Below are 27,179 nucleotides of genomic sequence, written 5' to 3'. Positions count from 1 at the left end.
CGTCAGGAGAGCAAGGATGAATTCTCTCCGCCAGCATGTGGCTTTTGTGCAGATCAATAGATCCAGTCACTACCTGTTTTGAGGGGGAAAGCGCCTTGCTGTTTGTTTTTCCAACAGGAGGGCAGCCCTTGAGTGGCATCACACACAAAATGCAAAGTACACCATAGAGCTGTCTTTATTTAAAGCTTGTATAACTAAAATGAGCCAAATCTAGTGGATGTATTACTAGCAGTGTTTTAATCAATGATTTGTGTTTACTGGGGTGTGTATTGGTGAAATTCTGGCAATACGATACGGGGAGACGATGAGATATATCACGATATGTTGCGATACATTCAGCCAGAAGCTATTAGCGATTTGTTTTAGACTGAATTTATTGTAGGAAAATTCAGTAAACAGTCCAAACTGATACATAACATGATTAGCAGTCGCCGTTTGAATTGCACCAAAAGAAAATAAATACACAAATGCATGTAAATTCTTCCAAAAATTCAATACATGGCTTTTAAATATCGATATAATATTGCAGGAAAAAAATCACAATATATTGGCTTATCGATATTTTCTTACATCCCTAGTGTTTAAATTTGTTTTTTTTGTGTGAATTTACAGACGTGTGATTGTGTGCACATATGCGAAAGGCTGATTATTAGCACTTGAATGCCTTCAGAGTGGTGGTCCAGCCTCTCAGGCCCCAGAGGGTTTGATAAAACGTAGGTCACCGTGGCAGTCGGGACTGTCCGTGCCACTGCCTCTTCAGAATCGATAAACAGCGAGGACCCGGAGTCCTCGATGGGCCTGTCTGAGCTCAAGGCAGCATGACGCCGGGGTGAGCCGACCTTTGCGCCGGCAAGGTCGGCCGCAGTTATGAAGAGGTCGAGGATTTACGCTGGGTAAACACACCATCCTCTCCCTGAGAATACAAAGCAGCAGCGCCATGATGACTGCCAGTGAAAAGAGCACGCTGACAGAACAGCGAGGCCAGATTGGAGGACAAAGAGAGGAGGCGAGACAAAAAGGCATCAAAATGGCAAATATAGAGACAGAGGAAGGAAGGGATACCAGAGGAAAAATCAAAAAGCAGGCGAGGTAGTGAAATTAAAATACAAAAACAACGATCCAGATGCTACAGTTGTCTGCACAGGTGCAGAATCTGGATTTGCACCAGATAAATGGTCCTAATGTTACAGCACGCGGTTAGGTGAATGAGTGAATCATTAGAAGAGTGCTTTAGAACTGACAGTAATTTCATGTGAGGCGATTATTATTCACTCAAACATACGGGCTGAAGCTGCGGCTCGTTCTGCTGTCTGTCTCACAACACAAGACACATTTTCTCCGAGCTGATTAATGCTCCTGGTAATTACAGCTTAATAGAAATTAGGGTTTCGGATTTCATTAGGAATCCACCACTTGACTAGATTCAGATGAGAGTACACAAATTACTGAGCTGATTTTGTTTGACTGGAAATCCTCCACTTACACCGAATCCTTCTCTAGACGTGAAAACATGAGCAGTGAAGAGCTAAATAATGAATTCCATCTGTGCACCTGATATGGGAGACTCTTCAGCCGTGCAGCTAGCAGTGGTCCAGGTGGAGACGATGATCCGCTCAGTTGGGTTTAAGTTGGCTGATAAGTTCAGGCGATGTTCTGTCAGAACTGACTGTGGTGGAGTCTGTGTCCGAGCCCTCCTGGACTTCTCTGGTGACGCTTGACTCTGACTAGAAAAAGATCAGAAAGTGAAGGACGTGCTCACATGAGAGAGATGAATGGACAAACTGATGTGCAGGTCAGAGGAATTACGTGGGTCGCATCCAGGTCAGGAGTTAGAGCACTGATGCAACTCTCCAACATTACTCCTTCACAAGGAAAGGCATTAAATAAAGACTTAAATGCAAGTTCCTTTTTAAAAGCATAAAATTACATGAATAAAAAGATACATCTGCAAACATCTGTGAAATTATTAAAGCAACACTAAATAAGTTTCACGCTTCTACTTCCTACTGGTTGAAAGCAGAGTTACACCAGTTGTAAACAACCCTGCCCCATGCTGTTGTAGCTAGCGCTAAAGATGACCTAATGCTAACACAAGCCAAATGATACTAAATAATACACAAAGTTTAAAAATCCACACTGTTGGAAAAAAAATATTACTTACAAGTCCAGTAGCAACAAAGCCAGGTCACCATCAGTCTATGATTTCATAGCCTCTTTAAGCTCCCATTAACTAGCGAAGTTAGCTCACTCTGGTTTTAGCTCTTTGCTTCACCTCTAAACACATTAATCTCTTACCTTTACTTCCAGTCCAAGATTGCAAAAAAGGCGAATTTTTTTTTGTGTGCTTTCATTGACGGTCGACGAGCTAAAAAGCCAACTGCTAGCCTTTATATGAGCTACCAGCACATTAAACAGCGAACAGCCATAAAACAGGTCGAGACCTCCCACTAGTGAACCTGCAAAACCACAAAACTGTTAAGTGCAGTTCCTGGTCAGCAGAGTCATGCCCAAAGTGAAGTTGCTCAAGTTTCTGTCTCACTAACCACTGAAACCAGTTTGAAAGAAATAGCTCTTTAGAGTTTGAAGAAAATTTGTTACGATTTAACTTTTTATGTAACGGGAAATAAATCCCTGTTCTAAGAGGAAAGCCTTGACATTCCTCTCCCTGATGCTACTCTCCAGCTCTTCCTGGAGAATCCCAAGGCATTCCCAAATCAGAGTGCATAGATTATCCCTCCAGCGAGTTCCGGGTCTCCTCTGAGTGAGAGAAGAAGTGAAAACCTCCAGAGGAAGATGGCCTGGAGTCATCATTAGTAGATGCTTCAACCACCTAGGAGTACTCATCTTAGCTATATGATTTCAGTATTCCGTTGTGGTCATGTTCCGGATGACAGTTGGAACGTAGACGGGCACGGATCATACCAGGGCAACTGTGGTGGAAGTGTAAAGCGCCAGCGCCGTAACTGGAGGGTTGCGGGTTTATGGTGAAACCGGTTAATCGCTGCAACTCTAGTCACAACAAATGTGTGAATAACTGTCATGTTGTAAAGCCCCTTGGGGGGTTGGTAGAACTCTAGCAAATGCTGTATAAACACAGGACATTTGCCAGCAGATGAAGCTTCCATCCACATCTGGGTTCAGCCTACCATCATCGGCAAACACAACCCTTAGCACCTGCCTGCTTTAGAGAAAATGTCAGGAGGAGTTGTATTGTTTTTCTAATTGAGACCCATAGTGTCGGAGTTGGAGATGCCGAGTCATTTTCAATCATCAGGATCTCATCTTTCCATTTTGGAGACGATGCATCCTTTCATGTATGAGAAATATGTCCCCATATTTCATATTGTTCATACATTTTCGTCGTCGTCGTCGTCGTCTTCCTCCGCTTATCCGGGTCCGGGTCGCGGGGGCAGCATCCCAACTAGGGAGCTCCAGGCCGTCCTCTCCCCGGCCTTGTCCACCAGCTCCTCCGGCAGGACCCCAAGGCGTTCCCGGACCAGATTGGAGATATAACCTCTCCAACGTGTCCTGGGTCGCCCCGGGGGCCTTCTGCCGGCAGGACATGCCCGAAACACCTCCCCGGGGAGGCGTCCAGGAGGCATCCTGACCAGATGCCCAAACCACCTCAACTGGCTCCTTTCGATCCGGAGGAGCAGCGGTTCTACTCCGAGTCCCTCCCGAATGTCCGAGCTCCTCACCCTATCTCTAAGGCTGAGCCCGGCCACCCTACGGAGGAAACTCATTTCGGCCGCTTGTATCCGCGATCTCGTTCTTTCGGTCATTACCCAAAGCTCATGACCATAGGTGAGGATTGGGACGTAGATCGACCGGTAAATCGAGAGCCTGGCTTTCTGGCTCAGCTCCCTCTTCCCCACGACAGATCGGCTCAGCGTCCGCATCACTGCAGACGCCGAACCAATCCGCCTGTCGATCTCCCGATCCCTCCTACCCTCACTCGTGAACAAGACCCCGAGATACTTAAACTCCTCCACTTGAGGTAGGACCACTCCCCCGACCCGGAGTTGGCAAGCCACCCTTTTCCGGTCGAGAACCATGGTCTCAGATTTGGAGGTGCTGATCCTCATCCCAGCCGCTTCACACTCGGCCGCGAACCTACCCAGCAAGAGCTGAAGGTCAGAGCTGGATGAAGCTAGGAGGACCACATCATCCGCAAAAAGCAGAGACGAGATTCTCCTGCCACCAAACTCGACACACTCCACACCACGGCTGCGTCTAGAAATTCTGTCCATAAAAGTGATGAACAGAACCGGTGACAAAGGGCAGCCCTGGCGGAGTCCAACCCTCACTGGGAACAGGTCCGACTTACTACCGGCTATGCGGACCAAACTCACGCTCCTCTGGTAAAGGGACTGAATGGCCCTTAACAGAAAGCCACCCACCCCATACTCCTGGAGCGTCCCCCACAGGTTGCCCCTGGGGACACGGTCATAAGCCTTCTCCAAATCCACAAAACACATGTGGATTGGTTGGGCAAACTCCCATGCCCCCTCCATCACCCTTGCAAGGGTATAGAGCTGGTCCACAGTTCCACGGCCAGGACGAAAACCACATTGCTCCTCCTCTATCTGAGATTCAACTATCGATCGGACCCTCCTCTCCAGTACCTTGGCGTAGACCTTTCCAGGGAGGCTGAGGAGTGTGATCCCCCTATAGTTGGAACACACCCTCAGGTCACCCTTCTTAAAGATGGGGACCACCACCCCGGTCTGCCACTCCCTAGGAACTGCCCCCGATGACCACGCAATGTTGTAGAGACGTGCCAACCATGACAGCCCTACAACATCCATAGCCTTGAGATACCCAGGACGAACCTCATCCGCCCCCGGGGCTCCGCCGCTGTGTAGCTGTTTGACTACCTCAGCAACTTCTGCCCCCGAGATCGGACAGTCCATCCCCAGGCCTCCCAGCTCTGGTTCCTCCTCGGAATGCGCATTGGTGGGATTGAGGAGCTCCTCAAAGTATTCCTTCCACCGTCCGACTATAGCCTCAGTTGACGTCAGCAGCTCCCCATCCCCACTGTAAACAGTGTGAGCGAGTTGCTGCCTTCCTCTCCTGAGGCGCCGGACAGTTTGCCAGAACCTCTTTGGAGCCGATCGATAGTCTTTCTCCATGGCCTCACCAAACTCCTCCCACGCCCGAGATTTTGCCTCGGCAACTGCCACTGCTGCACCCCGCTTGGCTATCCGGTACCTGTCTGCTGCCTCCGGAGACCCACAGACCAGCCACGCCCTGTAGGCCTCCTTCTTCAGCCTGACCGCTCCCCGAACCTCTGGTGTCCACCAGCGGGTACGGGGGTTGCCACCACGACTGGCACCGGCCACCTTACGACCACAGCTAGCAACAGCCGCCTCGACAATCGCAGAGTGGAACAAGGCCCACTCTGACTCAATGTCCCCCACTGCTCTCGGGACGTGGTCAAAGCTCTGCCGGAGGTGGGAGTTGAAGACCGTCTTGACAGGTTCTTCTGCCAGGCGTTCCCAGCAGACCCTCACTATGCGTTTGGGTCTGCCAGGTCTACGCGGCATGTTCCCTTGCCATCTGATCCAACTCACCACCAGGTGGTGGTCAGTTGACAGCTCCGCCCCTCTCTTCACTCGGGTGTCCAAAACATACGGCCGCAGGTCAGATGATACGACTACAAAATCTATCATCGACCTGCGACCTAGGCTGCCCTGGTACCAAGTGTACCGGTGGGCCTCCTTATGTTCGAACATGGTGTTCGTTATGGCCAAACTGCGGCTTGCACAGAAGTCCAATAACAAAACACCGCTCGAGTTCAGATTAGGTGGGCTGTTCCTCCCAATCACACCCCTCCAGGTCAAGCTGTCATTGCCCACGTGAGCATTGAAGTCCGCCAGCAGGACAATGGAGTCCCCTGATGGAGCACTATCTAGCACTCGTCCCAGGGACTCCAAAAAGGGTGGGTACTCTGAACTGATATTTGGCCCATAAGCACAAACAACAGTCAGGACCCGTTCCCCGACCCGAAGGCGCAAGGAAGCTACCCTCTTGTCCCCCGGGGTAAACCCCAACACACAGGCAGAGAGTTTCGGGGCTAACAAAAAGCCAACCCCAGCCCTCCGCCTCTCACCCGGAGCAACTCCAGCAAAGTAGAGTGTCCAACCCCTCTCCAGGTCTCGGGTTCCAGAGCCAATGCAATGTGTCGAGGTGAGTCCGACTATATCTAGCCGGTACCGCTCAACCTCTGCCACAAGCTCTGGCTCCTTCCCCGCCAGCGAGGTGACGTTCCATGTCCCAAAAACTAGTTTTCTTGTCCGGGGATTGGACCGCCAAGGCTCCCGCCTTGGTCTGCCACCCGATTCGCATTGCACCGGACCCTTCATGTTCCTCCTGCGGGTGGTGGGTCCACAGTTGGACGAGCCCATGTATCCGGTTCGGGCTGGGCCCGGCCGGGCCCCATGGGCGAAAGCCCGGCCACCAGGCGCTCGCTCACGGGCCCCAACCCCAGGCCTGGCTCCAGGGTGGGACCCCGGTAACCCTCCGGGCCGGGTACTCCGACTCTTCGTTTTAACCTCCATGAAAGATCCTTCGAACCGTTCTTTGTCTCACCCTTCACCTAAGACCAATTTGTCATGGGAGACCCTACCAGGGGCACTAAGTGCCCCAGACAACATAGCTCCTAGGATCATTAGGGCACTCAAACTCCTCCACCACGATAAGGTGACGGTTCAAGGAGGAGTACATTTTAATGACTTAATGACTCAGATTCAGATTTGTAGAAATACATCAAACGTGTCTTCCCCTTTTACTACCTAAGAACAGTTTTTGAAGGAGCAAGCCTGGTTATGTTCCACCAATGTGGCCAGGATGTTAAGCAGATGGTGATGTTAATTATGAGGTATAATTCAATCCAGAGACACCCAGGTATTTGAAAAAGTGGCTAAATGCATGCGATTCTCGATCATTTAGGAAGTGGTGACACAAGCAGGCTGTGTGCATCAAACACTGTTGTTTTTATAAGATGAGGCCATTTTTGGCAGTTTTGAAATCAAGACTGAGCAAAAAATATCATTGATACAAAATTCAACATTTGTTTTCATTGCTACCGAATTAATAAAACTTTCACTTGATTTATTTAATTATTTTATGAAACTTTAGGCTGAGAAACTGTCCCAAAACAATAAGACGGGGGTATTCAGTTCTGGGCCTGGAGGGCACGTTTTAGTTTCAACACACCTGATTTCAATCAGCAGGTGATTAACAGGCTTCTGCAGAGCCTGATGAGCTGCTGCACAGGAGATTCAACCACTGAATCAGGTGTGATGGAGCAGAGAAACCACTAAAACATGCTGGATACTGGCCTTCCAGGCTCGGAATTGAATGCCTCTGACATAGTATAACTGAATGTACCTTAGCTACTAACCCATCAAACTGTAGCTCAGTACCTGTAAAACTGGATCGTTTTTGCCACTTTTTGGTCTTTTTAAAGTTGTTGTGGCAAATCTACAGAACATGAATGCAAATACAGTCATGGAACACTCACCCCCTTCTGCCGGAACCGGAAACCCGCGACGCCGGACAAAATGAAGATTGCGTTAAACCCCAGTTCTGTTATAAAATACGCGAGTGCATAATGAACGAAGAACCCAGGAAAGTGCGACGTTTTCATTCTGAGGTTTTTAGACAAATGCAACAGAACCACTAAGCAGTTTGTCTTTTGAGTCTCTACAATTTATTTATAGCTCTACTATGTTAAGAACGTTAAAAGGCATGAAAAAAATGTTTTAAGCTGACTTGTTTTCCAAATTTGCTATTGCAGCTTTAAGAGCTTTTGTGGCCATCTAGAATTAAATAAAAATGTATATTGTTTTAATTATTTTCCAAACACAGCGTAGTAGATTTGTTTTTACCTTCTTTTGCTGACAAGTTTCAGCTAACGCTGTAGCCTTCCTCCGAGCACTGCCGATGTTGGTGGCGTTCCTTCCTTCTCGGGCATCAGAGGACGATGTCGTCCGCGTCCTCCTCGCCGATGGCAACGAGCAACAACATGATCAGCAGGGGACGACGATAAAGGATTGTTAAGAGAGCACGAATCCTCAAATATCTGAGCGGATCGCTTTAAATTCAAAACAGCATACTTAACTGGTATTATAATCATTTACAACAAGGTTATAAACTCCGACATGTTCCCTATTCAGAGATTTAGTGTAAAGACACAAAATGAAGCACAGAGTTCATAATATATCAAACGGGTGACATCTGTTTCCTGTGTAGTTGCATTGGTGATGCTGTCAGTGACAGCTAATAATGCGCCACTTTACTTCTGAGAAACTAAAGTTTGTTTTACTGAAATGATGATAAAGTGTCACAGAAATAACAGTTCTGTTAACAGTGGAAACAAAAGATTAGAGACAATCATCACAGCTGACACCTTATTCTTGTTCTGAATGCTTCTGAAGAAATGTGTGAAAGGAAATAATATTTCTTTTACTTCTTAGCAATTTGTGTGTATTTGTGCAGACTTGGTAGCTTGGAGAGGTCAGCCATTATGCCAGATGTCAAAAATGGTAATCTAAGATCACAAAGTAGACATTTTAATCCATAAAATCATACCAATTGTGAAACTAAGCATGCCTTTTTTCAAAATAAATGAACCATTGTTATGATAATTTTATGCATAAATAATATAATTTAATCAAACTAATCGTAAGATTTGTGGTTTCATTTTTCTTGCAATAACAGAAAAACAAAATCCAAAAGCCTCCTCCTCTTTTAATCAGCAGCTCATATCGACCCTTTGCTCTTTTGTTGTCCCTCAGAGCAAAAGCCCCTGAAGCTGCGAGAAATAGAGGACAGCTATCATTGGACGTCTTGGGGACAGATTTTTAACCGTCTTGTTTTGTGTGTCTGTTTCTGACAGGTGAAGTTCTCCGTCTGGGGAGAATCTCAGGCCACACGGTGAACGGCGGCTGGTCCTCCTGGAGCTCTTGGTCTCAGTGCAGCAGAGATTGCAGTCGAGGAATCCGGAGCCGAAAGAGGACCTGCAGTAGCCCCGAGCCCCGGTACGGAGGTCAGACATGCCTCGGTCCAGCACAGGAGTACCAGGAGTGCAACATCACCCCTTGCCCAGGTGAGCGTAATATAGAAGGTGTACTCACTCTTCTATTTCAGCTGGATTAAAGAAAAAAAAAGAATTGAATTTTGCCCAATGAACAGAGGACTTGCAAAGATAAGACCAGTTACACGATCAGAAGTCAATACCATGGCAAGTTTAGACAAATACACGCTTGTCCACTCTGCATTTAAGCTGCGTGGTCCTTTCTTGACTATCAGATAAAGAATCACAGCGACAAATGACCCACCAACTCATTTGAGCCCTCAAAAGAAATCCGTTGCAGATAAGAGGTGTGACGAAGACCCCAATTTAGTCCAAGAATCAAAGAGACAATCCCAGCGGCGCTTTAGTGTGTAATTACTATTGCTGTGTAATTATGTTGCCAGCTACGGGAGGCCTTATTCTGTTGTGAAAAGCCCCGAGACGATGTATTTTCAACACTCGTCTGGCAGGAGAAGGCAAGAGGAAGCTTTCTAATTAAAAGAATAGTCCGTTTGACGAGATGAGTTAGCTGTCTAAATGGAAATCCAGCTCCTAGTTTAGCTACAAAGACCACCTGGTATTCACCAACAAACAGGGAAGTGTGTCTCTATCTCAGATGATTATTAATCAAACCCCCCGTCCATGGAGGAAGGCCTGGATCTGTTTTCTCCTTAGAGGAGACTTGGCAAGCCATCCTATGTATGCAAATATAAAGTCTTACCATGACTCATAAGCCCCCTTCAGGCAGGCCATGAAAAACGAAAATGTTCCGGACTCTGTCCGTAAGACCTTTGTGTCTGAATACAAACATCCGGATAACGTTTTCCGTAATTTAACCGGACGACGCCCCTAGTAACAGGTCCGGACTTGTTACGGACAGGGTGGCTGCTTCAGAATGGTGAGGTCGAGTTCCGGACAGGGAGGAGAGGGAGGAGGAGGGGACCGGGGGACGCTGTGCGCACCTAGATAGCCCGCTCCTGTAGCATGCGGCGAACCATGGCAGCTCGCCTCCTACGGTACTGTCTCCACGCGAAGGAGCGCATCACACCGCTTCCGTGATTCCTTTTAACCATTGAGCTTCATCACCCTGGTCTCTTGTGCGTCTTCGTGTGCGCAGAATTATGCTTAACATAAGTCCGACCAGTGAGAGGAATTCTATCTCTTCGTCTGCCATGTTTGAGTAAATGACGCATGTACGCCCGCCGCACTAGATCTCTCCCCCCCCCCCCCCCCCCCCCCGGCATCTGGAACTTTTCCCTGCCGTGTGAAGGCAGCCGAAAGGACAAGTTCCGGTACAAAAGTGGTGTGTCTGAAAACACAGTTCCGGTTAAAACCCGGATTGAATTGTCCACACATATTCCAGAATGTCAGTCTGAAAAGGGCTATAGACAGACGTCAGTAAAGGGGCAGAATCTGAAGTTGTCTTTCACGGTCTCCACACTCAGTTGCACTAGGACCAATGAGAGCCACAAACTTGACGTATTCATTTCTCCAGAAATCGGTCAACAGGGCAGTCCCTCATACACCAGCGATGACCTAGATGAAGCAAATACATCTTTTTTCTAAATAAAGGCCTTAAGTACCTCTATCTGCTCATGTCTCAAAGAAAAGCCCAAGTCTTAAACATTCAAAGTTGAAGCCAAAGCCGTTTCGAACAAGCGCCGTTCTTGAGTCGACGGTATCTTTGTAGTTTTTCTCCGTCACAGGAGTGGTGCTAAGTCCGTCCAGTGTCTCTGCAAACACAGAGTGCTTTGGCCAATCAAAAATTGTTGTATGGCCAATGATAGACCTCTTTGCCAGTGATGAAAGGGAGTCTGATGTGATTTTATTGGAGGTTGAATGATCTCACAAAGTACTTGTTCGAAAATTGCGCTCCCAGGGATTTTTGACCCTAATGGCCCTCCGTTGACAAGGTCTTACTCAACACAAACATACCGCTTGCTTGCAATGATTTATGTATGTGCTGCCCCCATCGCCCCAAAAAATACACACAACACTTTTATTGTTTATTAATGCTTAATAATGCACTAAGTAACATTAAGAAAGGGACCTTTCATTCAGACAGATTAGTGCAGCTTTCCAGTAAAGTCACACATGAGTTTATGAAGTAGTACACCTATTCTTGGATGTTGACTTTAATAATACCACAGTTACAGTGTGCTGATGAACAACTCCACACTCCTGTCCCCCAAAGGAACCAACTTAACCCAGCCTGAGTAGCAATGAATACTAATGCGTGCTCAATTAGCACCCCTCTGGAAGTGAGATATTATTTTGAGGCTGGCAGCAGTCTGTGCCCCTGGACCGATTGTGATGCTCCTGTGGCTAATCACGAATTGTTGTTTTTTTTTCTTTCAAAGTGTTAGCTTACTGTGAAGGAGAAGGAATGGGGGGAGGGGGAGATGTTGTGCCCTCCATCCATCTGCTCTGGAAACAAATGAATTTGTGTTTTTATTGCGTCTGCGCCTTAGAAGAGGCGATCCTTCATCGAGTGCCAAGAATCGACTGATGTGTCACTCCGCGATAGAGAAATTACACAGAGATGACAAAAAGCTTCGGCAACTTCAATTACCTGTTTAGTGCCGCCAGCCAGCTTCAGGTCTTTTATAAGGAATCAGGACGAGGATTTCTCGCTCCTACAATGAAGTGAGGCTTTAAACAGATGATTGGAGACGGGTATTTACTTGTGCTGAGGTTCATGGGAAAGGTTTATCCATCTTTGAGCTCGTCTTACTCTTCTTTCATTTCTCACTCTTCTGCTTTACTGTCTCTGAGTGTTGATGGTGTCATAAATGCACTTCAAGCTGACATTATATAAAAGAAAGAGATACGAACGCACACATCTGGATGCTTTGTTTATCCTAATTAGTCACTGAAAACTTCAGAGTCATGTTTAAAAGAAAGGTCAAATCTTTTATTCCAATGTAATAAATTTTTGGATTATATCTGATTTTAGATTATATCTGATAGAATTCTGGATTGAGTGTTTTATTACTTTCCCTTATTTCAAACCTAAAATGTCTCTTAAGTAGGAAGGATCATTAAAACTTCATCAATTCATGAGAAAAATGACAAAAAAATCTCCGAATACTAACAAATTCCACATGGAAAAAATCAAAAGGTGTATCAGTTACACAGAACATCCAGTTATTTATAAAAGTGCTTAAAAAGCTAAGAGTAAAAACACACTTTCCCTTTCTAAAGCAGAAACACCTCACATATAAACGTAGAAATTAATGTTTTAATATGCTATTAGTCTAATTATGTTGTTTTTTTACTCACCAATGATGATGATCTGGACACTGGAGGCTTTCAGCTCCTCCAGCTCAGAGTTAATTAGCTTTATTTAAATTCAGGTAAAATATTCTGTAGAAGTTTCACCTAAAATGGCGTAGCTTTATTCCACAACATTTGATAAACTTAAATCTTCTTTCTGTTATTTTATTTGGAAAAGTTAGCTGAAGATGATGCCTGGGCCTAACACAGAACCCTGAGGTACTCCGCATGAGAGATCTGTGGTGTTTGAGGTGGTCTAGTTACATAAACAATGAATGTTAAGATGCTCTGGAACAAAACAGAGACCCACGCTGAGGGCAGGAAGTGTGTTTCGGAAACATTAACAGTTGGCTCTGGTGTGATGGGTTTTAGTGGACGGCAGCTGGTCGTGCTGGTCTTCGTGGTCCAAGTGCTCTGTAACATGTGGCGGGGGCCACTACATGAGGACTCGGTCCTGCAGCAACCCTCCTCCAGCTTACGGAGGAGACATCTGCCTGGGTCTGCACACAGAGGAGGCTCTATGCAACACACAGGCGTGTCCGGGTACAAACACACACACACACACACACACACACACACACTGTCAAAAGCTGCTCTTACACACAACTGCTAATCTATCACACATTCATCACTTTTCTTCTTTAGTTTCTCCCAGCACCTCAAAAGGCATCCATGCATCACTGATACACACCGAGTCATTTGCTGTAATACACACACACACTCACACACACACACACACACACACACACACACACACACACACACACACACACACACACACACACACACACACACACACACACACACACACACACACACAAAGTCGACAGGCTGTGAGATGTGCTGTCATTGCTGTTTTTAGAGAGCTGGTCCAGCTGGTCTGAGTGGTCCCACTGTGACTCCAGCGGTTCCCAGCTGCGCGTGCGCCACTGCGATGTGCTTTTCCCGACTGGAAACCAGTGCTCAGGAAACCGCAGCGAGACCCGACCCTGCTCTCCAGACTCTAACTTTATACCAGGTGATCACACACACTCACACACACACACTTATGAAGCAGTCTCGGTGCACTCTAAATCCTCATTAACATCACAGACGTCCATGCACAAGTTTACGCCCATGAACACAATGAGAAACACTCACAAATGCAGCTGAATTTTTCTCAAATGATAATTTTTATAACTTTTTTTTTTACCTACTCTGTGAAAAGTTATTTTTGTTAGTGCTCTCTGGCATCTGTGTTACCATGGCGATTTTACTTCTGCCGTGTGTGGGAGAGCTTGTTTTTAGTATTTTTTCTATATAAAAGAAATGTGCATTACTTCCTGTTAGACTCTAAAGCCAGTAAAATAGTCTACAGTGAATGTTACTGAGTTTATAAAGAGATAAACCACTCATGGAGCCTGCTGCACACCCACTCAGTGACACTTTAAGGGGTGCATAAACATATTTACCCCAAAAAAGAAGTGATAAATTGCACTAAAGCTAAATAAATAATCCCCATAATCCCACTTTTTTTTTTTTATCTGAACACCAAACTGTGAACTGCATTTATTCTTATTTGGACTGTTTCTTTGTAATATTTCAGAGGAGACATATTATGCAAAACTCACCTTTGTGTTGCCATGTGGATCTCTACTGCCTCTATAAACACTGCAAACTTGAAAATAACTCATTCATCTGCTTTCTGTCAGTGTTTGGTTTTAGGATTATTGTGCTTAAAAGGAGCTGTTTCAAAAAGTCCCCATTTGTGATGTCACAATAAGGAAAATTCAAATAGAACCACCTCTCACATGCAATAGGGAGCTACTACTGCTATTCCAAGCCTCTCCCAGATACTAGAGCTTCTCAGTTCACAGCAGCCCAGGGTTTTCCTCAGAAAATAAGTTAAGCCTGGTGGCTTCGGCTGTCGGGGGGTTGCGCGCTCCGTTCCGCAGCGCCCCTCCATTAGAGCGGGGGGGGGGGGGGGGGGGGGGGGGAATGCACACGTTCCACTGCTGTTTCTTGCCTGAATTAGCTGATGGAGGGCTCTAGTTTTGTTGCGCCGTTCGTGTCAGCTGACAACGGTAGGGTCGGGGAGGGGGCGGGGCGTGATGGTTAGCCTGGCGGGTGGCCAAGCAAAGCTTATAAAGCGCTGGGGGGAACCCTGGCAGCCAATCAGAGGATTGGTGGGCATGACCAGAAACAGCTCATTCAGGAGGGTACTGAAACTGTCAAGAATAAAACTGGTGAAATCGCTTAACGCAAGAGGGACTTTGTGCTAAAAACTTTATAAAGATATTTAATATAGACCATACAACTATTTAAAGTTAACCATTTTTCAAAGTTTTTTATTAATTTAATCACGTTTCATGTGATTTTCACCAATTTGTTTAATTTTTAAGGCACATTTCAGTTTCCTTTTCAGAATCAGTTCCAGTGTGTTTGTGCTGAATACGTAATCAGAGGTTTCGCCTTCACACACCGTTTGTATCAAAGGTTCACAGTGAGGTCTTGAAATTTGCATTTCCATTTTGTTAGGAGAAATCACTCCCTTCACCACAACCAACAAACGGAAAATGGAAACCTGCCTCTGACTGGTAGCTGAAAGCAAACCTGCTGTTCTCTAAACAGTTTTTTACTTGCAACACCAATGGACAACTTTTAATTTTCACATGGATATTTTACAGTGAAATATGCTGTTTTCTCTAGATTTTTGGCTGTTGTAGTCTTATACAGAGAGAGGCCTTGAAGGTGAAATTATAACTATCATAAACAAGCCACCTGCTATAGCTAGCGTTAACAGCAAGCTAACGCCAACATGAACCAGCTGATGCTAAATAAGCCACAAAGTAAAAAGATCCACACTGTTGAATAAATAATATTATTACTTACAAGTCCAGCTTCAACAAAGCCAGGTCACCATCAGTCTGTGATTTCCTGGCCTCCTTTAGCTCCCTCAAACTAGTGTAGGCTGTGCAGATGTTCACTCAGGATGTTGCTCTTTGCTTCAGGCTCCACTATGATGCTATTTAAAAAAACATAATTGTACTTCTTTTTTTACTTTTTGTTGACGGGAGACAAGCAGAAAAAGCTACAAGCTAGCCCTTAAATTAACTACCAGCATGTAAAACAGCTATTGCCAGAAATCCTCCCACTTGTGCACCTTCCCAAAGCACAAAACTTAAAGGTGCAGTATGTAAGATTATAGTGAGAAAATCCCAAGAGTCTAATGTTTCAGTCATTTTGCAAGGAAAGTCATACTGAAACATGTTTCATATCCAGCTGGCAGCTGGGATCGTCAGTTTTTCTCCTTTCAAAACAAAGGAAGGAGGGACGTAACTGTTTATCATCAGTGAGTGTGAGGTTGCCATGTCTCCTGTGAGCTAATACTGCAGAACCTGCAATTATAATTTGATGACGGATGGCACAACGCTCCAGAGTTGTTTAAAGTGGTTGCAGTAACCAAATTTTACCACACAATGTCATTTTTACTTCATGTCTACATAATGCACCTTTAAAATGTAGTCCTAATAAAAAGGTGAAAAGTAGAGAAAATGCTCCTGTATGCCGTACACACACGCTTCTCTTTTCTCACCATTAGCACCGACATGTGCTCACTTCTCCTTATTGACACTTAGCAATGCGAGACACAAAAAGGACACTGATCTTATAATCTAAGCTAAACTCCTCCCTTTTACAGAGGACATTTCACATCATGCAGCCAAGAATAGAAAAACAAAGCTTTATATTTATTTTTTTTGCAAAATCCAAATCCGATGATCATAAATAAATCTAAGGTGAGGTAATGAATTATTCAGACAGAATAAACATTTGACTGAAACACATATTTATAACCTTTCTGCATTAATTAGCGAGGACATAATACTCGTAAAAAATATTCACAGATCTGTACAGAATCACCCATTTTCCATTTTATCGTTCCATCCATCCAACCTTTATGGGAAAGGAAGTCCATTACGGTTCATTAGCAACGTCTTGTACTTCATTTCCTTTTAATGAGAACTGATACGTTTCATAAACCACTCCAGGTGCCACGGCTTTGATTACCTCACGGATTTGTAACGATTATCTGTTTCGTGCAGCTTTCATCTTCACCTCCAGTTGTACAATTCGTCGTGTAAAGGGTGGGGGTGCATGTAGAGGGTTTTCAGGTCTGATGCTTTTTTTTTAAGTGAAAAAATTCTGTTTCTTTTTTCTCTCTTAGAAGTCTCTATTGCACGCTCCAGTCAGGAGGAGAGGCGCTGTGGAGGTAATTTATGTCTGTATGTGTAGCTGTGTGTATGTGTAAAGAGAGAGAGAGAAAGCATAACACCTGGAATAACACACCTGGCTAACGAGGTAGTTTTTCAAGCCTGAACAGCAGCATGCAAACTTGGGTAGCAGTGCACAAACTTTTACTCCGAGTAAACAAACTCCTTCTCTGCATTATCCTGTTATTTCATCTCCTGTAAAACATTTACAAATGATAAAACGTGATAATTGGATGTTAGTAACAAAAACACTCCCTGGAAACTTTTTATAGCCCATTATAATTGGCTCCACTGCTGCTTAATGGGTTCATTAAGCCCGTTTTGACCGCTGGAACTTCCAGGGAAGTTCATCAAAGCTTCCAGGTATTGTTACATTTTAATTGTCTTTAACTCTTTGATGTCATTTGTCTGTGTCAGGCCAGACCTTTGACCTTTGACCTCACCTGCAGGGGTCAACCCATTATGTATAAAATAAATTTTCACATTTAGATTTTTTTAAAATAAGCTTCTGTGGAAAGGTTGTGAGAAGCCCTCTTTGAATGACCTCAGTTTGGAGAAATAGTGATGAAATGTGTCCAGACTGGAGGGCTAACAGCAATCCAGGAACACCTCATGTCCCTTTGACTTTATTAAGCTGAATGTTTCCTATCATGACGCATGCACTTACACTGTAGATAAGAAATTTATACACACAAGACAACATTTTAATGAAGTAAATAAGTGATTAATTAAACGCCATCATTAAGGAAAACATTGCTGCACAAACACTGCATGAATTGGCACCGGCAGCTCTGTAAACACAAGTTATTCTTGATCTAGATGAAGCATCAGATGACTTGCTGTTCACACAGAGAGTTTCCAGCTGCCTGCAGAATGTTGAACGCAGCAATAAAATATAGAAGCTTTCATCATTATTATGGCAAGGTCTCGCTCACGCAGGTAATGCACCTTATGTTAAACTGTCCCGGAGACCCGGCCCAGGCTAAAATAAGTGGACCTGAACCAACCTGGGTTGTCATTTTTTTCTTTTATGAGTTAGAAAAGGAAGTAATAAATATTCATGTTTAACAGCTCTGAAGGGCTTTTTTGTTAGGTGAATAGTTGTTTCAGTTAAGTCAGCTTTCTAAATCGCCCCCAGCCTGTTGTTCACACCCTCTTCCCTTTTTTCTTTCCAGATTTTAACCTTTTCCACATGATAGCCGTGGGGCTCAGCAGCTCCATCCTCGGCTGCTTGGTCACCCTGCTCGTCTACTCCTACTGCCAGCGCTACCAGCAGCAGTCCCACGATGCCACCGTCATCCACCCCATCTCTGCCGCGCCGCTCAACACCAGCATCACCAACCACATCAACAAACTGGACAAGTACGACTCCGTGGAGGCCATCAAGGTGTGTTTTTTTGGGTTCCCGCTGGACAGATGCCCAGATATGATAAAGTTTGTATAATGTCTATCTTAAGCCGTGTACACACGTAGCTGGGTTTTTTAAAACCAAATGTCCTCCAGCACCCGCCTAGAACAAAAATTTGGGTCCACACCACCTTGGTTTCAGCAACAAAAATTCAGAGCATTGTGAAAAACAGTTATAGTCACACCAAGCCTGTAGGTGGCAGTAGTTCCCAAATTTTGTGTGTCTTTCTGTGTGAACCAAGGGGCAAACAGTGAAGCTAAAGCAGAAATGACAACAATTGCAGTTCCCCACTCATCCACTAGGGGCTGGCTCCAGAAAGGAGCACGTTTCCATTGACTTCCATGTTAAAAAGGCCAACTTCACAGCAGAAATAAGTATGTTTTCAGCCTAAAACGTTTCAGGCTGCATAGTTCATGACAACTCTGAGGGGGGTGAATCTTTGTAATGCTGCTGTTCAGATGTAATTAAGGCTTGAGATCAGTAATAATCAGGGGCGTGTCCGTTTGCTTGACAGCTGTCCAATGAGCTGTCAGTGCTAGCGCTAGCAGCTTGCCTCCTGCTTGCTACAGGGAAGGCCTCAGCCTCCTGCCTCACGTTTAAAGTGTTACAACCTAAAAGGCAGGGGCTAGCCGAGTCGCTTCACCATGGTATTCTTAGTAAAAGCACCGCCATCCTCCGTTAGAAAGAATAGTTTTTCTGCATAATTTTTCTTGACTTTAATGTGAATGTCGGGCCAAACCGTTGTTGGATACCCGGCTACGTGTGTACGTGGCCTCAGGCTGGTTACTTCAAGGCAGTGAGCAATAGTTAGCCTCTTTTCCTCATGTCAGTCATGATTAAACACACTTCTTACTGCACGACTGTCACTGTCACACCACCTCCTGTGTCACACCGACACTGGTTACAGAACAGGTAGCATTTGTTCTCTCTCTCTCTCTCTCTCTCTCTCTCTCTCTCTCTCTCTCTCTCTCTCTCTCTCTCTCTCTCTCTCTCTCTCTCTCTCTCTCTCTCTCTCTCTCTCTCTCTCTCTCTCTCTCTCTCTCTCTCTCTCTCTCCCCCCCCCTGTGTGTGTGTGTGTGTCAGTACCTTCTGTCTCAGTGCTTGAATGCTGCTTTCTTCTAAAACACTGTTGGTGATCTTAAAACGGTGTGATTGCATCCTAAAGTGAAGAGAGTGAGCCGTGTGAGAGCCAGGGAAGACGATTATTGGTATTCACTGATAGATCAGAGCACACTCAGCTGATTGGTGTTTCTCCGCCGTGGCGTCACCTGAATGCTTTCTTTAATCTAAGAAGAGAAGTCTTACAGCAAATAAGGTAGAATGACAGTTTAGTTTTGCTCTCTTGACTCGTTCAGTTGCACATCTAGCTAAGCCAATTTGCAATTTAAAAGGAAAAATTAAAATAAAAGCAGTTTATGACTTTTTGCTGACGATCTCATGGCGCCAATGTGCATTTTTTTTAAAAAGAACTGTGGCAGAATTAATCGAGATCTTTTTAAATTGCATCCTTGATTTCACAAATTGCTGTTTTAATTCTGACAAACACATTTTATTTTACCTCGATTTGCTGTGTAGCTTTTGATGTTTTTCAGTTAGTTTGATTTTTAACCAAATAAAAGAAAATTAAAGCCCATTTTTAAAATTATTCAGCATTGTTCCAAAGCTTATTCTTAAAATTTCTGCTCAGATTAATCGTTTTTATATTGAATCCAAAAGAAAATAACAAACACTTTGAAAACTGAAACACAAAAACGTCATGATAAGACAGAACATGGTCTTTTGTTTGCTTAATATAAATTTGAATACAAAGAAATAACTTTTTTTTATTTTAATTTTCATGAATAAAATGCTTAATCTGATGCACACCACACACAGATGTGCTCAAATGAGAGCTGTAGGCAGAATCTGTCTGTTTCCTGTTATCAGCTCATTTTGGAGTCCAATTAGTATTAATCATGTTTGAATGGGTTCTGGCTGCATGAAGGTCAATAGTCTGTGTAGAGTCCAAATGAGATTTAACTCGGTGGCAGAAAACTGACAGTGATCAAGCTTTTAACCAGCTTTTCTTTACCTGTCTACAATTGTGCAATAACATATCTAAAGTAGAACAGATCTTGACCCGTTTTTACTCGTCCTTTGGGATGTCTTTTTACCTTTCGTTCACACTTAGCCCAGTTTTCGTCAGACTGTTGGAGTTAGCCGCAGACAGAGCAGCAACAGCTTCAAACCTGGAGCTCCTCACTGTCAGGTGAAAGGAGAAAAAGAGGAAGCTTACCCTAAAAATGTCTGCTTTGGTGGGATTAGTTCAAGCTCCTAAAGGGATTTTTCCATATATTTTCAAGTGTTTCTGTGTAAAGGTTAATTGAGTACAATTAACTGTAGATATTGTCCTAAACATCCTCCGTTTGGACAAATAGTTCACATTCTACCGGATTGATGAGCTAAAGGCTAGTCCACCTGCCAGCCTAAAACAAATTCATCTTAAAATTTCTCCTGTTTCCCAAATTTTACTAGCCTGGCAAGCCGTCCTATGTGTGTGAAAATATAGTCTGGCCTCAATCTAATGACGGCTCTGTTGTGGGGCGGGATCTAAAGTTGTCCTTCAGACATGCTATTGGACACTATCAGTCAACGGGCAGTCTGCCATGCACCATCGACGGTGAAAACACATCGTTTTTCTACATAACCTTAAGTATCTCGATCTGCTCTGGGCTCAAACAAAAGCCCAAGTCTAAATAGTCAAAAGTTGATGCCAAAGCCATCACCATCTCAGTTTGGCTCAGTAGCATCCCGCCTACCAAACTGATAGAGCACTGTGATTGGCCCACCAAACGGAGTGCTGGGATTGGCCAGCCACTTGAGTAGCCAGGACTGCAGAGGTTCCAATAGAGCGTCATGTAGAGCTAAATCATTTAGCTTTGGCAACTGATGGTCTAGATTTCTAGATTAAAATTTTACAGCTTTTTACAGATAATGCGGTTATTCTTCACAGAAATGCTAAGAAGCCGTACATGACCTCTTGATCCACCGCATGGGCCAAACTTTTTAGCTGCTGGTGGTATTTACGCTAGTAGCCATAGAATCCATGTAACCAGTGATTAAAGAAGTACTTGATTTTTCTACTTAGGTAAAAGTACAGATAAAGGTAAAAGTGAAAATATCTAAGGAAATTTTGACTTGAACAAAAAATATTAAAGAATGCATTTTCAAATGTACTTAAAAGTAAAAGAGTAAAAGTTTTCAATTAACACTTAATTCTGTGCATAGTGTGTGTAGAAGTGTGCTGTCAAACCAGGGGGGAGGGGCAAATACCAATTAAAGTACTATTACCATTAGAACAGTGGTCCACCGCAGAGAGGAAGTGAGCTGTAAAATATAGTGAAGTAAAAGTAAAAAGCAGGCCTCAAATTATTTAAGTAAAGTACAGATAATAAAAGATTGTACATTAATAAAGTACTTGTTGCTGTTATAGTCCTTCACTGCATGTAGCAAAGTAAAGGTTAAAAATGTATGTTACATGAGCTGCAGGGAATTTTCCAGGATTCAGGCTAATTTGAGGCATTAGCCCTCCACTTTGGTCTCTGATGTACTCAAACTAACCATTAGCTCATCAATCCTGAAGAACAAACTGTTTCTCCAAACACAGGCCACTCAGGAAGCCGCCTACAACGGGTAAGATAGTAAGAATTTATCATTTTTACATTCTAACAATTAAAAAAAAAAGCCCAAAAGTGTTTGGTTTAGAAGATTTGTTTTAAATCTAAAGCACATGTTGGTTAAAATATGATAAAAGCCAAAAGGTGAAGCCAACTTTGTGTCTTATTATGTTATATACATAACTTTCTGGTTCTTCCTTTTTGCCCAAGTATGGTCTCCATATCCCCATTCTGCCCGGGATGTGACTTCCTGCATTATTTAAGGCTGCATACTCTCAGATGAAGACTTCCCCACATCAGAGAGTTTGCAAAATAACTTCAGATATCTGAAAATGTTTTGTTGAGCCGTTACAGTCTGAGCAGCTCCTTCGGCTCCAAGCTAAACTCCTCTGAATGTAATTTCTTGGGGGGTGTAAGGAGGGTTCATCTGTCACGCAATTAGAGTCAGGATCACGGAGCATAATTCAGTTAGTGCGGTTGCAGTTGGAGGCAGATACGAGTATAGACAGTCGGTGTGGAGATACAAAAGGAGGTGGATAACAAATGAGGAATCTTCCGTGAGCACGTTCTGCCTCCAGCTCTCAATCAGTGAGCCTAAACAACCAAATGTTGCAGTCACTTTCCAGGTGTGCAAAAACTACAGGTCCTTCTCCGAAAATTTGCATATTGTCATAAAATTCATTATTTTCTGTAATGTACCAATAAACATTAGACTTTCATATATATTAGATTCATTACACACAACTGAAGTAGTTCAAGCCTTTTTATTTCAAATATGGATGATTTTGGCATACAGCTCATGAAGACCCAAATTTCCTATCTCAAAGAATTAGCATATCATGAAAAGGTTCTCTAAACGAGTTATTAACCTAATCATCTGAATCAACTAATTAACTCTGAACACCTGCAAAAGATTCCCTCCCAGCCTGGTTCCTTACTCAAAACCGCAATCATGGGTAAGACTGCCGACCTGGCTGCTGTCCAGATGGCCATCATTGACACCCTCAAGCAAGAGGGTAAGACACAGAAAGAAATTTATTTTTTTCAATCTAATTATTTGTTTTCAATTTCGAGCACGGGGATTGCATCTAATTTCGTTGTACTTGTTGCAATGACAATAAAGGTTATTCTATTCTATTCTAAATTTCTGAACCAAACGGCTGTTCCCAGACTGCTGTATCAAGGCACCTCAGTGGGAAGTCAGTGGGAAGGAAAAAGTGTGGCAGAAAACGCTGCACAACGAGAAGAGGTGACCGGACCCTGAGGAAGATTGTGGAGAAGGACCGATTCCAGACCTTGGGGGACCTGCAGAAGCAGTGGACTGAGTCTGGAGTAGAAACATCCAGAGCCACCGTGTACAGGCGTGTGCAGGAACTGGGCTACAGGTGCTGCATTCCCCAGGTCAAGCCACTTATGAACCAGAAACAGCGGCAGAAGCGCCTGACCTGGGCTACAGAGAAGCAGCACTGGACTGTTGCTCAGTGGTCCAAAGTACTTTTTTCGGATGAAAGCAAATTTTGCATGTCATTCAGAAATCAAGGTGCCAGAGTCTGGAGGAAGACTGGGCAGAGGGAAATGCCAAAATGCCTGAAGTCCAGTGTCAAGTACCCACAGTCAGTGATGGTCTGGGGTGCCATGTCAGCTGCTGGTGTTGGTCCACTGTGTTTTATCAAGGGCAGGGTCAATGCAGCTAGCTATCAGGAGATTTTGGAACACTTCATGCTTCCATCTGCTGAAAAGCTTTATGGAGATGAAGATTTCATTTTTCAGCACGGCCTGGCACCTGCTCACAGTGCCAAAACCACTGGTAAATGGTTTACTGACCACGGTAGTACTGTGCTCAATTGGCCTGCCAACTCTCCTGACCTGAACCCCAGAGAGAATCTGTGGAATATTGTGAAGAGAAAGTTGAGAGACGCAAGACCCGACACTCTGGATGAGCTTAAGGCCGCTATCGAAGCATCCTGGGCCTCCATAACACCTCAGCAGTGCCACCGGCTGATTGCCTCCATGCCACGCCGCATTGAAGCAGTCATTTCTGCAAAAGGATTCCCGACCAAGTATTGAGTGCATAACTGAACACAGTTATTTGAAGGTTAACTTTTTTTGTATTAAAAACACTTTTCTTTTATTGGTCGGATGAAATATGCTAATTTTTTGAGATAGGAATTTTGGGTTTTCATGAGCTGTATGCGAAAATCATCAATATTAGAAACAATAAAAGGCTTGAACTACTTCAGTTGTGTGTAATGAATCTAATATATATGAAAGTCTAATGTTTATCAGTACATTACAGACGATAATGTACTTCATCACAATATGCTAATTTTTTGAGAAGGACCTGTATAATGTATGCCTCTTTTGATGAAGGCCCGTCACTGTGTTTTATAGGTGTTTGCTTCCTGCCACATTAGCCATTATTGCTTTGCACAGTATTTCAGACACATTGAATCCAGATTTCCTGGAAGACTTCCATGAGTTTGGTTTACGATCACAGCTATAAAGCTCCGCTTCACCATGGTTTTTATACAGTTGATCTTCTAAGGCTCCAGCATCAGTGTTTGTTTGAGGATGACTCTTGCCCGTTCCTCTCCTTCCTGCAGCCAGATGTGTCGGTCCTCTTGCCTCTGGACGACCCCACCATGCACCAGCCTCTCTCTGCTAACATGGGGGTGTCTATGCGTGGACTGGAGATTTTCTACTAACCTCTGACCTCTACGACATCCCCGCGTCTCCACCCCCTAACCCAACAGCTCTATGACCTCCCCCCAACTACTACTTCCTCTTCCCCAACGTGCCCTGCCCTTCCACTTCCTGTGTGTGGCAGGTTGGAGTACAGCACTCTAGTTTCTTGTTTTTTTCTGCTCAGCCCCCTTTCATCCCTCCATCATGATCGACTTCCTTCTCTTCCCCCCGCTTGTGAGAAGGCAGTGCACCCCTCCCTTTTTGTTCTCTTTAAAAACAAGTGCTTGCATCTGCATGCTTCTTTTTTGTCTTCCATGTTTTATTGCATTTAGCTGATTGTTTAATTTAGATGGATTAAGAAGGAAAACGCATCGTGTTGTTGGCTTTTTAACCTCCTCTGTTGCCTCTTTGTCACTAATTGCACTTTAAAGTTAAGGCAAATTCTGTCTACTGCAACAAAACCCAACGCGTAATCGTTCTTAAAGCCATTTAAAGGAGGAAAGGCACAGTAGATGATGCTAACAAGCATCGCTGCACAGCTGTTTAAAAGCAGCCAAGGGCCCACCTGCAGAGATACATAACTGTCTGCAGTGCTGCAGGAGAGCCGATTACTCTCCTTTTGTGTACAAATCACATAATGAGGACGCAGCAGAATGTAGTTTTTTTGCTCGGCACACTTGTTCCATATCGGTCTCAGTCGGAAGCATCCATCAGCTGTAAATTCAGCATCATCATCAAGTGTTCATTTATGCTGCCCTGAGGGACTCCCATCACACGTTCCACCACAACAGACTGGATATGAGCGCGTCTATTTGCCAAATTGCTGATGTTGTGTTGAGCCGCGCGTCTGAAGTCCGTTCTGTGTTTATGGTGTTGCGCTGGGACAGAGGAGACGCCCCCGTGGCTCTTCCTTATTGTTTAACAGAAACGCGACTCTCTTTTGATCGATTTTTATGGCTCCGATTGTCCTGAAGGACCAACAATCCGAGGGCCATAAAAACTGCTGATGCCGGGTATTAGAGATGACAGAGGTGGACATTCGGATGTGCATCAAAATAATTTCGCCCTGTGGTGACTTATCATTTTTCCAGCCTGTTTGCAAATGCTTTGACCTTGCTCTGTGAAATGTATGTTTCATTCACCGAGCGGCCTCTTCCATTGATTTATGTTGCTCTTTTGAATTTACGTTTCACCTTGCCATCCGGGCTGAATAATCTCTTGATCTATCTGGTGCAAAACGCTCCGTGTTGAATGACTTACTCCCTTTTTTTTTCTTCTTTGCAGGCCTTCAACAAAAATAATTTGATTCTGGAGGAACGAAACAAGTACTTCAACCCACAGCTCACCGGGAAGACTTACACCAACGCATACTTCACCGACCTCAACACCTACGATGACTATTAACCCCTAAACTCCATGCCACAGCGGAGACCCCTACCCCGATGTCCATTTAGACTTTTCTTTGTTCTTTGTATCGAGATTCGTGGAACCATGCCTGGGATCGTCCCGCTTCGAGACTCAGTGGCAGCTGGTGATGAAAACACTCAGTGATGCAGACAGAGAGAAACTTCCTCTCAGGTGCCTTGGAGGACGCTCGGAAAACTGTCGCATCTTGCTTTGACTCTCTCTGAGAAACGGACAACTGGATTTTCCAAAGGGAGAACTCTGCTGAGACACCGTTGGAAAAGCGTTCCCTTCTGCTGGAATTTTTTTGTTTTTTTCCTGGTGCCTCTGAAACAGACGTGTTTGTAACAATGGGGGAAACGACCACAAATTGCTTTGCATGAGTTCATCCGATGTGTTTTTCTCTGTTTCGTTTTGCATGACGGATCGCGTTCCCGTGTTCCGCTGGCGGTGTTTTGGTTTATTTGCTCTTCTTGGGTTGGTGGAGCATCCTGGTCTGCAGATGCAGTGAACTCCAGATGGATCAACGTCCACGCCCTAGTCGTAGAGTCAGGATGTAGATATTTGAAGTCCGCGATCAAGACCCTTCATGTTTTTTTTTTCCTTCTCCTTTGTTTCTTTAGCAGTTAGAAAAGATCGAGCCGTCAATGTAAATGTGACATTTATTCTGTTCTTTTAGGAGCTTCATATGTTTTTGTACAGAAAATGATGTTTGATGCCTCGATGTCTGTAGATTTTCTAAAAAAAAGGACACATTTATTCAATGTCTCAAGTGTTTAAAGAACACATTATTTTGAAAAGATAAAAATTCTTTCATGTGTGCATTTTGGCGATTGATCGGGAGTGTTCATCACAGGCTGCATCATTGTACTTTTTATATATTTTATGTAAAAAGAAAAAACTTATGGTTTTGACTTTTGATAGTATTAATTTGGCTTCAGACGGAGCGTAGCGAGTCCCATCACATTTACTGTAATCATTTCCTTTTAGAAAGCGATCAGGTTAATTGTTGCTCTTTTTACATGTTTGCCTGTGTTGCTGTGCATAAATTAAAAATGCTTCCTATAAGATGTCTTCTGACACTTGTCCAGCTTTTGTTTAATTACCCAGCGTGACAGTATATACAGCAAACAGTGTAAACAAGCAGGTTAAAAGAACAGGAAAAGCAGTTAAAGGCGATAAATAAATAAAAATTAATAAAACTTATATTGAAAGGACAATCAGTCTAACATAGTAAAGCTATAAATATGTCGTGGAGATTACAAAAACAAAACAAAAAATAAGTAGCTCTCTCGCATTTGTCTAAAAACCTCCACCAATAACAAGTCTCAGGGCAAAAGCAACTATTGGGCCATGCGGTTGTCTGCTTCACCAAATCGCTGCACCTCCGCACTTCCCCGAGTCCTCCATTCATCTCACGC

The 27,179-nt window shown here is 44.1% G+C and overlaps 1 protein-coding gene across 3 annotated transcripts in view; it reads left to right on the top strand.

The window, feature by feature from the left end:
- sema5a (sema domain, seven thrombospondin repeats (type 1 and type 1-like), transmembrane domain (TM) and short cytoplasmic domain, (semaphorin) 5A) overlaps positions 1-25,986 on the top strand; it is a 207,564-nt gene extending 181,578 nt beyond the window's left edge. Inside the window, exons 17-23 of one of the 3 annotated variants that reach the window (XR_001572682.3) lie at positions 8,903-9,112; positions 12,728-12,898; positions 13,218-13,373; positions 16,560-16,604; positions 17,781-17,992; positions 24,273-24,485; positions 25,639-25,778. Coding sequence is in view for 1 of the 3 variants with exons in the window: in XM_015955301.3 (XP_015810787.3) it covers positions 8,903-9,112; positions 12,728-12,898; positions 13,218-13,373; positions 16,560-16,604; positions 17,781-17,992; positions 25,639-25,758 (914 nt within the window). In the remaining 2 variants the exon portion in view is untranslated. Of the gene's footprint in view, positions 1-8,902; positions 9,113-12,727; positions 12,899-13,217; positions 13,374-16,559; positions 16,605-17,780; positions 17,993-24,272; positions 24,497-25,638 lie in introns of all 3 variants that reach the window. The other 2 variants (XR_001572681.3, XM_015955301.3) reach the window with 2 other exon arrangements.
- Positions 25,987-27,179: the final 1,193 nt, after the last annotated feature.

Source organism: Nothobranchius furzeri, chromosome 7 (assembly GCF_043380555.1).
Source record: "Nothobranchius furzeri strain GRZ-AD chromosome 7, NfurGRZ-RIMD1, whole genome shotgun sequence".
Classification (NCBI taxonomy): domain Eukaryota; kingdom Metazoa; phylum Chordata; class Actinopteri; order Cyprinodontiformes; family Nothobranchiidae; genus Nothobranchius; species Nothobranchius furzeri.
This window is presented reverse-complemented; position numbering and strand designations above follow the sequence as displayed.